This window comes from Agelaius tricolor, unplaced genomic scaffold, assembly GCF_023055355.1.
Source record: "Agelaius tricolor isolate 1412-34295 unplaced genomic scaffold, bAgeTri1.0.p SCAF_67, whole genome shotgun sequence".
NCBI lineage: Eukaryota > Metazoa > Chordata > Aves > Passeriformes > Icteridae > Agelaius > Agelaius tricolor.
Genome location: NW_027269327.1, coordinates 856,247 through 868,653, shown reverse-complemented (window position 1 = coordinate 868,653; position 12,407 = coordinate 856,247). Strand labels below are relative to the sequence as shown.

Genomic DNA, 12,407 nt, shown 5'->3' with positions numbered 1-12,407 from the left:
TCCCCCCCAGCTTTGGATCATGAATAGTGTGAATGGGAATCTATAATCTTGGGGTTTTTTTTTGGTTTGTTTGAAATGTTTGAAGTTTTCTTTAGATTCTGCTCCTACAATACACAGGCAACCTCAGTGTTAAGCCAAGGCCATTCAGCAAGGCTGTGCTGAAGTTTTGGGGTAGGAAACTGTGTTTTAGAGGTGACCAAACCCCTGAGCTGTGTTAAAAGGAGAATCTGAACACTTTTTGAGGTTACTGTTGGCGAACCATCTGGTTTGTGGTGGAGGGATGTTAATTGTCTCTTTTGAAACAGCACTTAGGTGTTACTTACTTAGATTCAAGTGCAGATGCAACCAACCTGTAGATGCCCTTACTCTCAGTGTAGTTACTGTAGGAATTTCCAAACCAGGATTTGCATAGCAAATTTGTGTAAAAAAATGATACTTTTTAATGCAGTGCCTTCAAATGCTCTTTCCCTTCCCCACAGGAAAGGGGAAACTGGTTTTTTGGAGAGTGAGTGCATTATGCTGGCAATCCTCTTACTCAGCTGACGTGCTTTGGACAGGCTGCATCCATATGAAAAATGTGAAGCTTTTAGTTCAGTTTTCTGCTCGTACTATGAAAGAGAGGCAATTATTTTGAGCCCTGCTGGTGGTATGAGCAAGTTCCAATTATGCAGTGTACTGAGTAACTTGCTTTCTCTGATGTTAATTATATTTTTGCTTGCTAGTACTTTATGAGGGGAAGCCAATAACACCCTATTTGTACTGCAAAGACTCTGCACTTTCACAAAGTGGTGCTGGCATAATCTTTCATTGCAAATTCCTTTTCTGTAACAGCAGTCCACTGACTGTTTATTCTTGCCGTCGTTTCCTGTTGTCCAGGCAAAATGCATGCTACAGGAAAGGAAATTAACTTGGTAGAAAAATGCAAGTTAAAAATGGGGGGTCTGGAGGTTTGTATCTGCCTTTGAAGTCCTAACCACAACAGGCAAGAGTGACTAATGTAGACACAGGTGTATTTTGTGGGGATGATGCATGTCAAGGCTTTGAAGGGCTGCCTGCAGAGCTGCTGTGTGGCCTGGCAGCTGCTCAGAGAATGACAAATAAAGAAAACACACTACAGCAGGCTTGCTCATGGGCAGCACCCCAGCCCCTGATCCTGCACCAGGAGGTGCAGAGCATGGACACCATGGCTTGGAAAAGCGTCTTGGGGTCTCATTGTTGCTTTTAGGCTCCACTCTAGGCAGATTTCAGCTTCTCTCTCAGTCTGTGTTTGGTTACAGCTGTATCACAGCATTGAACAGAAGAGCAAGTGTTGTTTGCCATGAATGTGTATGTGCAGTTTATAGAAATTAAAATTATGGAGACTCAGAGCTGGGAAGGAAAAATCCAGCCACTGGTTTCAGGCTCCAGTAATTTTAGTAGCTGTGCAAGTTGTGCAGAATGAGAGCAGGAAAGGGAGGCTCCCTCCTGTCACCATGATATTTTCTGAAAAGTCCTCTGAAAGAGGACTTTCTCCTGGGAAGCTGAGAAGCCTCAGGGAGAAATGAAAACAATAATTATCTGATTGCTGCTCCTGTGTTTGCTGCTTTGGAATGTGGCTTGGGCATTGTTTACCAACAGGTGAATGTTTGATTGGTTCCATGTGAATTGTTTTAATTTAATGACCAATCATGGTCCAGCTGTGGTGAGGCTCTGAGTTTTTATTATTCATTCTTGTTAAGCCTTCTGATGTATCCTTTCTCTTTCTTTAGTATGGCATAATATAATATAATATAATATAATATAATATAATATAATATAATATAATATAATATAATATAATATAATATAATATAATATAAATTATAATATGATATAAATTATAATATAATATTATATAAATTATAATATAATATATAATTAATATATAATATGATATAATATAATATAATATATAATTAATATAATATAATATCAGCCTTCTGAGAACAGGGAGTCAGATTCTCATCTCTCACCTCGTCCTGGGGACCCTCACAAACACCACACCCTCCTGCTTGGGCTGTTCCTCTGCTGAGTCTGGTGGGCTCAGGGTGGGACACAGGGCCCCTGTGAATGGTCCAGCAGAGCCTGGCTGTGGCAGATTGTCACAGAGTGCTATGAAAGGAGCATTTGATCATGACTTGTAGCAAGCTAACCACCCTTACCTCCTCTTCCTACCTGGGCTTTGTGAAGACATTGCTTTTACAGACTAATAAATCCTAGTTTATTTTTGTCATAATTTGAATGAATTCTGAATCTCTCCAGTAGATATGTTCAGTTGATTTAATTTTGTGTCCTTAAATAGAGGCACACTGTAAGTCAGGGTGTTACAGTCTGGCTAAAATGTTAATTTGCTGCAGGAGAAAAGGGTTGTGTTACATTGCAGCATTCCCCACTGGGCTAGAGTACTGTTAGTTCCTCTAAATATAATGGCTAAAATAATTCATGTGGCTTTAACAATCTGCTGAAATCAGCCTGGGCATCTCCTGCACTTCTTTGAGTGGAATATAACTTCTTTTGGTAAATTATGAGCCTCCACTAGGGTGTGCTTTGTATTCAGATGTGTTTGTTACATGGAGACTTCCAGCACAGAAATTTCTACTGAGTCTTTCCTTGCTGGAAGTCAAAAAGGTTCAGACTTGGCTTTGATTAAAATCAAGAAAAACCAAGTAATTGACTTAATCTATGGACTAGGCAATCTGGTTTATTTACATCGTGGGTTTATACAGCCAGGAATACTTTCATGAATCACAAAATTTTCCCTGTAAGTTTTATTTTTAAAAAATTCTTGTATTTATTTTGCCAGAAAAAAAATATATTTGAACAGAGGCCTGTCATCTTTCAGTTATTTGTATGGGCAGGGAAGGAATGCACATATTTACTGACCAATATTAAGCTTGTATTTCTGTTGTAACAACAAGGAGTGTTCAGAGCCAGCCACAAGCCCAGGGTTTGCTCCAGGAGCATGGTTTCTCCATTGATCATAGTGTGGGATGACCATGTACTAACTCCATCAAAATCTAAGGAATAGGGTTGGTTTTTACCTGCTGATTTCCTGGTTCAGTGTTTCAAAGGTTGTGGTCAAAGTTGCTAAAAATAAGTGTACTGGTTTTTGCTTTTTTAAATCACGTGCTTGAATTGCAGAAATCTCATCAAGTTACTTTCATTTATAGTTAAATTATGCAGAAACGAGGCTGAGTCAATTGGAAGACTGTCATTGTGAGAAGACTTGTCAAGTAAATGGATTGATCTACAGAGACAAAGACTCATGGGTTGAAGATGATCACTGCAGGAATTGCACATGCAAAGTAAGAATTTCTGGAGAGTTTGAAGGATAGGATCTAATGAAAATGTGAAAATGGCCTTTGAATACATAATGTTCACTCTGAGAATTCCTGTGTTTTTAGTATGCATCTAGTGGCAGCATGGACAATAGAGAGGGAAGTGGTAAAATAAATAAAATTTTGGCATTACTTATTTGTAAGCTTCATACATAAAATCTGCCTTCCCTTGACAATGCTTTTCTACTTGTTCTAATTATAGCTGTGAGGACTTTGTGGTTTTGGGGTGAAGGAGTGGCATTGTCTGTGTTTGCTTTGGAATTGTTTTCACTGCAGTAGCTTTTTCAAAAAGGAGGCATTATCTTAATAGTATTCATAGATGCTTAGCTGCATCTTGCATGGTAACAACTTGCAGATTCGTTTTCAGCATTTATCAGACTGAAAAATACAAGGGACAGAAAGAGGATTAGTATGCAAAACCTGTATCTTTGAAATTATTTGATAAATATCTGAAGAGAGCCTTTGTTTGCTCAGGAAAATAGAAGCCTGATTGTTAAAAAACTTAAAGATGATAGGAACAGCATACAGAAAGTAGGGCTTATGTTCTTGACTTATGTTTTCCAGTTAATGCATTTTGCTCTAGGTTTGGGGGCAAAATCAGTAATATGTATAAAAATACTGAAGGCAGTTCACCTTCAGCTGCACTTTGATTTATTTTGTAGTTGGGTGGGATTAAATCTGTTGCTGAAGGAAAGGTTTGTAATCCAGAATGGTGCTTTCATTTACTGAAATGGTTCTTAGTGGTGTGTATAAAATGCAGCTGATTGCTGTCCTGCCCCCTTTGCTCAGGGAGGAGCTGTGGAGTGCAGGAGGATGTCCTGTCCCCCTCTGGAGTGTCCCCCCGATGCTCTGCCCGTGCACGTGGACACTCAGTGCTGCAAGGTGTGCAAGGGTGAGTACAGCACACACACCTGCCTGCTTCGCCTTCTTCTCCTGCCACCACGCGCGTTTTGGGATGGTTTTCAGAGGAGTTCAGGTAGCGCGAGCCATAGCGGCAAACGTGATTTAGGAAGAAAATGAATAATTGCTGGGAAATGAACAAGCATTGCAAGTTTCTGAGGTACTGTTTTTACCTATTGTTAGTGTAAAATTATTCACCCTGCTGGGAGTTGGGAAGGCTGACCTGGCTCCAGTTGGTATCTCCTCTTGATGTGTTGAGGAGCATCAAGCCCATGGTCTGAACTTTCTTTTGTGATGAGTAACTAACCAAGCTGTTATCTTTTTGCCTGTCTTTTATTTCAAGTTAAAAAGCTGTTCTTTAAAATAAACATGACAGTATATCAGACCCTGGCTTAATATCCCTGTGTGGAGCCGTAGTTTGCTGTAATTAATTTCCAAATAAATTAATGAGAAGAAAGAAAAGCTAAGTACATTTTGTGATTGGTGTTATTATCAGCTTTCAGTTCCTTTTAGTGGGAATGAAAGCTGTTAAGTAACATTCACGGAAGGAATATTCAATATTTGTTACTTTAATAGCAGTACAAGGAACAAAGGCAATTTATGTATGAAAATTTTAGCTGTATACTAATGCCAGCCGTACCTTGAGAAGCACAAATTCTCTTTCCCCTGATCTGTTCTGGAAGATGAGTAAACTTCATGCATGAGCTTTTCAATAATTTATTAGCACAGGGATGTTGAATTATTTTAGGATTTGTTAGGAAAATAATAACACTTTTTTAGCAGTCTGTCACCCTTCTTCAGTCATTGAATTTGTTAGTTCCATGCACAAATATCCTTTAGCTGTAATCTTGCACTTGCTCTTGTTTCTCATGTAATCTCATTTCTCTGGGCTGTGTGTCAGCATGAATGTTCTGCATACTAAAAGATACTCATGAACAGAGTACTTGGTTGGTAAAGTGGCCATGCTGGCCTGTATTATTTGTCTTAAAATATTTTTATTTGTAACACTGAAAGTCTAGGAAGTTCTCTCATGAAACTGGATGTACGCACAAGAGTCAAAATCTGACACAAAGAAATTGCAAGGCACAAAATTGTAGATTCAGTGTATACCCTCATGAGTGAACTGTTCCTGTGATTTGTAATGGGAAGATGAACAATCAAACTTGCCTTTTGTCAGTGATTGGCACAAACTTGACTCGTTATTCTGACAAGAACTCAGCATGTCAGTCAATGGGAAGAGACATGTGGAAGTTGATTGAAATTGATTGTAAATGCCAGCTCCTTGACAAAATGATGTGCTAGGACCACAGTTGGTCACCTCTAGGTAGATAGTAGTAATTGCAGAGGTTTTCCAAAGAGCTGCACTGCAGGTGTTATTTTCTCTGTGCCTTTTCTATTTAGCTCTGATAGAACCATCAGTTGTAATTTGCTGTCTCTAGGGATTATTGAATGGCTGGGTTATTGAACACTTTCCCATCTTAGCTAAGGGTTAATGAGCAAAGCTCTCATGTCTGATATGTTAAGAGGTTTAGGCAGTTCAGTTTTGATCCCTGCCACCTTGTGTTAGCATTTCAAATAATTTTTGGCAAAAGACTGTAATTTTAGATATAATTTTTCTGAATCATACATTAACTTGCTTTCCAGTGTGTCCATTCTTTTGTAAAAAGCAGTCATGTCAGGAAAACAGACAGAAAGAAGAAAATGTCTCTATTTCAAATTCTCCTAAAAATAGTTACTGGGATTCCTAATTTGAACAAAGCTTCCTCATCTGAAGTTTTCTTCAGAAGTGAGATCACAACAAGTAAGGCATAAAAACTAGGGCAGCTTTTGATAAACAAGGAAAACTAGGATGCCAAAAGGAAGACACCTCTTTTCAAATGCTTTAGTGATGATGAAAACTGAGTTAGCCTGAAAATCGTAAATCATTCTCTTTTTTTTTTTTTTTAAGAAATGAGCATTTTCACAAAGAGTCATTAGAAGCAAATTTATGTCTGAAGGTTCATGAAGATTGATCTAGCAGTCTCTTCTGCTTAAAATTTGAGAATCAATCTGGCTATGGCAGCTGCTGCTGTGGAACTGTTGGCATCACCTCTAAGGGGGACACACTGGCACCTGTGAGTGCTTCTCCTGCCTGGGGATTTACCCAGGAAATTCACCTGAATTTCCCCCTCGGGCACTCAGGAGGGAAATTCAGGCAAAACAGTCCTAGATAGAGTCTGTGTTTTGAGAACAGATTGCTCTGAACACTTGCACGGTGCAAGTGCCTTGACTCTCAAAACCTTAAAGCACTGTTCAGTTGCAGCATAGGATTCAGACCTTTTAGCTTTCCTTTCAGGGTCACAGGTGAGACTTTTAGTGGCCAAGTACAGAAAGAGCTGAAATAGCACAGCAGAAAGTTGTTTTATCAGTGTTTACCATCGATCTGCTTTGTAATGCAGGGCGCTTTTATGGCGGATACTTGATTTGTGTGAGATCGTAACAGTCCAGCTGCTCTCTTTAATTGATGGATTTACTGTCCTTCTCTGCAATTGGAATTTAGACTTGCAGTTGCATGGGGACTGTGATAACTCTGGTCATAATTGACCAAGCTGTTTGCTGCTCTGGCCCTGATGCCTGTTGCCTTCTTCATGGTGGCAGGAGTCCCAAGCCAGGTGACTTTGCTGCGAAGCGAGCGAGGAATGTTCCAGTCTGTTGGATCATTTGTGGAGCCACTCATCTTTGGCAGAAGGGTCAAAATTTCAGGCAAGAGTTTTGCAGTAGGAGTTCTCAGTTTCCTGGGAAAATCCTACATATTTCACGTGTGCCTGAAGAATATTTTCCTGAAATAGATTTTTGCAGTTTGTTGATTCAGTAGTCATTCACTGCATCCAATCTGTTCCTGCAGTCCTCCAGTAAGCTGAAGAGTTCACCTTTGGGCCCACAAAAAATGTGAAGGCTTAATTGAAATCTGTGCTTACATTATTCTTGTGATGAACTGGATGCTAATAAATGTCTCCAGTTCTTGAAGTGAGTCATGAGGACCTCTGGTAACACAAATACTGTAACTACTCTACATGATGTTGGTAGTGAAAACATTTTCTATTGAATGATAGGTTATTTAGTCCAGGACATATTGTTTATGTTCCTATTCTCTCTTTTTAGTTTGGGTAAAGAGGCTACTTTCTCTTACAATGAATTTATTGTTTGTTACTTTGTTTGTAATTATATGTGATACTGACTTCTGATGAAAGCAAAATGAATCATGTTTTTAATGTATTGATGTTTTTTCAGTGCATGTGTATACTGGTTTTACTTCTTCGTTAGTCCTTGCATTTATTTGCTGCTTAAACACTGATTTAATGAGTTTTTAATCTCCCTCCTCCTCTTGAATTACAGCAAAGTGTATCTATGGAGGCAAAGTGCTAGCAGAAGGTCAACGGGTGTTAACCAAGAGCTGCAGGGAATGTCGAGTAAGTTTCAGTTGTATAAACCTTTCCTGTTTTTAAATGTATCTGTGGTGTTCAGAAGTGACAGTGAAAAGTTAGTGCATTTCTTTAGGCTTCCTTCATGCAAATGTGACATCTGTTGTCTTGAAAAAGGTGACCTTGAAGTCACTGAAAGCCACAAATATGAAAACAAGGCAGGAATATGACCCTTGCAGGATAAGAGAAATATGGGCAAAATGATTTGGAAGAATGTTTTCTCTTATCTCTGCTTTCATGAGCTTTAGAAAAAGGTAACAGCCTCTTGGGCAAATTACTTATTTCAGCCAAATTGCTAAAATCTGAAGCAGCCTTCTTGTTACATTGTGTGAGATACTCTGTATTTTCCCTACTGTTGTTCAAACTATATATAGTTCTTCTAATAATTGAGGTAAATTACAGAATATTGGAGTGAACTGAATTCTTTTTGGCAAATTCATGACATTTGGACTATGACAGTCAGTATTTAAGAGCACAGGTGAATGGAGATTACGTTAGATCTGTTCAGGGGCAGAGTGTGAGTGTGCATTGGAAAAGATTACAGTGATCTGGTTATTGTTGTGCTTGGAGCTCAATGTGCAGAGTAGCAATTTTCTGTTCACTAATGGAAATGGACAGTAGCTGGTTGCAGATGTTGTGAAAACAGCTTGTTATGCAGAATTACTTTGCTGTTGTTCCTGTTGAGCTGTATGGGGTGCTCAGCACTGCCTGTACAAATATGTGGGCAAGGTTGTTGCCTTGGAAGGCAGACTGAGATGCCTGTCATTTATAAAATGACATAGGATGCTTATTTGAGAGTGGAAGTACATGTATAAAATGAGAACAGGAGTATTTTCAAGTTAAAGTGAAACCAGAGAGGGTGATCTGAATTATGTCTGTGGAACATCTCTGTACTCTAAATAAGAGTGTTATATTCATCATTAGGAGTATGGTAATACATTCGGGAAGATTAAAAGCAAATACCAACCATCAAATATCTGTCATTAGGAATGAGTAAAATAATGAAAACAGCTTTTGTATTTTGCTTATTGTTAAAAGGAAAATGATATGGCAATGTTAATTACAGTAACATTGCAGTTGGTATTTGCATCTTAATTGACAGTATTGATAAATATTCAAAATGGCATCTGTGAATGTTACACCATAAAAAAATAATTTGATACATGCCTTCAGAAAAACCCCAGCAATCTGAAGTTCTGTCCACAAGTGTGCTTCAACAAAATATTAAACCTCACTGGCCTGGGGAGAGTTTTTAAGAGGAAGGATGCTTGCATCTGTTTCTGTGGGCTGATGTGTGTCTGTGCAGGAGGTTCATTCAGTGTGTCTTCAGCATGACCTCCTAAATCTGACCTACTTGTCTGCTGCTCAGGTGGGAATGCTCCCTGGATGAAGGATGGATGATGATGAGACAAACTGTGGCTGTGTCATTGTTTTCTGTCCTGTGTGGACAAGGTGTTGTATGAGAAAAGGAGGGACTTTGTCATAGGAGAGGACCATACAAAATGTAATATGGTTTAATTTTCCAGACTTGAAAAACTGACATCAAGTTTCAAAAGCTGCTGATCCATGAAGGAATACAGTGGAGGGTACACCTCTATGTCAATATAATAGTGTTGATAAAGATAACTTAGAAATCTTTGTGTCTGTAAAGGAGGATATATTTGTAAGTGGAGCAATGTCAACAAGATTAAATTGAAATTTCACATTTCAATTTTTATTTGACGATAGATTCCTTACTCTTTGCATGGTACTGATCCAAACTTAAGAGGCTTTTAACTTGTATTGATTTTTCCATCCAAAAAAAATAATACTGCTGATGGATCCAGCCAGATCAAAGATTTTCTTTATCAGCAGAGAGACCTTTTTTTAATTTTTCAAAACTAATCCAGACTAAAAATATTTATGATGCACATCCTCTTAAGCATGAGCACAGATGTTATTCATGAACAACCATTCCCAGCTGGAATCCTGCCCACAAACACTCTTTAGATGAATCTACAATGACAAAAGGAGCACACAGGTATTTCTAACAATCATAGGACAGTTCAGGCTGAAGGGACCTCTGGAGGTCATCCTGTCCAACTCACCTGCTCGAGCAGGGCTGCCTGGAGCCAGCTGCTCAGGAGCACGTGCAGATGTTGGGTGTCCCCAGGGATGGAGACTGCACAGCAGCCCCACAGTGCAGGAGTGTGTCCCGATGCTCACATGGGCCCTGCTGTGTTTCACTTTGTGCCCCTGGGCCCTGCTCCTGTCACTGGGCACTGCTCAGAGGAGCCTGGCTCCTGCCTCTTGGCACCCTTGGGTACTCTTATGTGTCTGTAGGATCCCTCTGAGCCTTCTCCTGTCCAGCCTAAATAGGCTCAGCCCTCTCAGCCTTTCCTCCTGTGAGATGCTCCAGTCTATTATTTATCCTCATGGTCCATGGCTGATCTCTCCCAGCTTTCCCATTCCTCTCTTGTGGTGAGAAGGCCAGAAAGTGCAAGTGTGTATGAGCTTTTGATAACTGCACCTTTCTGCATGCAATAAGTGTTTGATTTTTTGTTTGTTGGTTTGTTTAGGGTTTTTTTGGGTTTCACCCGTATGGTGATGTGGGCCATTGAATGTCAATGGAAAGATTTCTATAACTTCTTTTGGAATGAGAATTTGCAGTTGATCAGCTGCCTGTGAATGACACGATTCATAAACAGATGACATGCTTGACAGTAAAGGGTACAAAAATAAATGCCTCTTCATTAATGCTGGGAGCAGGCAGTCACAGTGTGCCATACAAGATGGACAGGGCCCACAGCTTTCAGGAAGGTTGACTAAAAATTTTTTTGTAAAGATAAGGAACGATGGTCTTCTTCAGAGTGACAACTGAGGCTGCTGTTTGAAGCTGTGTCCTAAGAGACTGATCAATTCCAGCTTGTTGTGGCTTAGGAGTGATACTCCTGCATGTGGTGCTCTATCTGAAACCACATCTCTCACTTCCCTGGGTGGGATGGAGAGAACTGGAGGTATACAAAAGGTAAAGATCATGGGTTGAGGTAAGAACAGTTTATTGGAATCAGCAAGGACATAAGAAAATAAACAGTAACAGCAATAATAGTAATGACAAAGGGTACAGGGAAGAGGTGATCATTTCACAGGGAACAACAAAACCTGACTGCTCCCTCTCGGCCCCAGCAGCCCCACCTCATCTTGGGTTGGTTTTGGTTGATAATTGCTGCCCTGGGATGTGCAGGATGTCTCTGCTCCAGCCCGCACAACTGAAGAACGAGTCTGGACTCTTCACTGTTTGGTCTTGAGGTTGTTCATTAATTCTTATCTATAAAATTTCCTTTCTGCCCAGGGGAGATCTGCTCAGCAGGGCAGCCACAGGCACTCTGACCTCCCCCGAGGAGCTGTTGTCCTTTTATACTACAAACTACATAGAACATATTGACACTGAATTCCCAATACCCATCACCCATGTTAGACAGTGCACTTCTACTCTAAACCAACCCCAAAGTGCCAACAGCACTGCAGAAAATGGAGAACAAGAAGAAGGAGAAAGGCTGGACATGCCCAGATTCCTCCATCTTGTCCCCATAACCCCCATACCAAAAATCCTAAAATCTACATTTTCACCCTGTGATCATTTTGTTCTTACACCATTCAAACCTGTGAGACTTTCATGTCCTCATACAAAGCTGGCAACTTGCTCCAGGGGTCAGAATCAAATCCCAGGTGTTCTGGGCTGTGTGCCAGGGTCTCTGAGCCCCCTGGCAGGGTCCTTGGCAGCTCTGGACACCCGGAGGGTTCTACTGATTTCCAACAACCTCAGAGAGAGGTGGAGTAGGACAACCTCCTGTCCTGGCCATGCCCCTCCTGGCTACTGCAGAGATCAACCCTGTCTTGTCTGGAACCAGGGCAGAGATAAATTCATACAGGAAAAAACCCCCACCAAAATAGCCTTATCTGAAATCTTGCAAATAATTTTCGAAGCCGATCATGTGAGATGAGCTGTTTATTGTTCAGATTTTCACTGTATGTCACTGATTAGGCTTACATCCAATCCTTTTTTGTATGTACTTACCTTGGTAATTACAAGAAATTTAATTATCTTCTTGTAAATTTTTGACTCCAGATCTCATTCTTTGTGGATTGTATGTCACAACTGAGGCTTGATATATTTATTCCAGAAAAAAAATGTCTTTTTGACATCTATTTCTATTCACTTTCTATGACTACTACATATGTGAATTGAATATAAAAAGGAATAATTTTTCTAAGGCTGCCTGAAGCAATAATTCTAAAGTGGGAACTCTTCTTACTTATCTCAGTGGATAAAATCTGAAATCTGATGATGATAATTCTTATAATTGGATCTGTACTAGTTTATAACAAATTAATTTTAACCCAAAGAATACTCAACATGGAAATGTTTTAATTGTTTTAAAACTTAATTACAAATAAATTTAATTTGTTTTCCCAAGATGCAAATTCTGCAGAAAATAGAAGACTTAAGGAAATAAAATCTTACTGTCGTTGAATTAATGGAATTCTCAATTTGTGTTGTTTAATCTCCTTGTGAGTCACTAAAGAAGCAGTGAGCTTGGAATAAATTTGTCTTTAGCTTTTTGACTCATCTGACACTCATTTGACTTTCATACCGTTTCTTGCCATATTTTTCTGGCCAGATTTATTGTCAGTCAACACTTTTTGTGGT

General features: G+C 39.6%; 1 protein-coding gene across 3 annotated transcripts in view; it reads left to right on the top strand.

The window, feature by feature from the left end:
- Positions 1-12,407, top strand: part of NELL1 (neural EGFL like 1) — a 318,623-nt gene that overhangs the window by 73,023 nt on the left and 233,193 nt on the right. For all 3 annotated transcript variants that reach the window (XM_071417123.1, XM_071417121.1, XM_071417122.1), the window contains exons 8-10: positions 3,189-3,323; positions 4,146-4,248; positions 7,632-7,705. In XM_071417123.1, the coding sequence (XP_071273224.1) occupies positions 3,189-3,323; positions 4,146-4,248; positions 7,632-7,705 (312 nt within the window). The remainder of the gene's footprint in view (positions 1-3,188; positions 3,324-4,145; positions 4,249-7,631; positions 7,706-12,407) is intronic.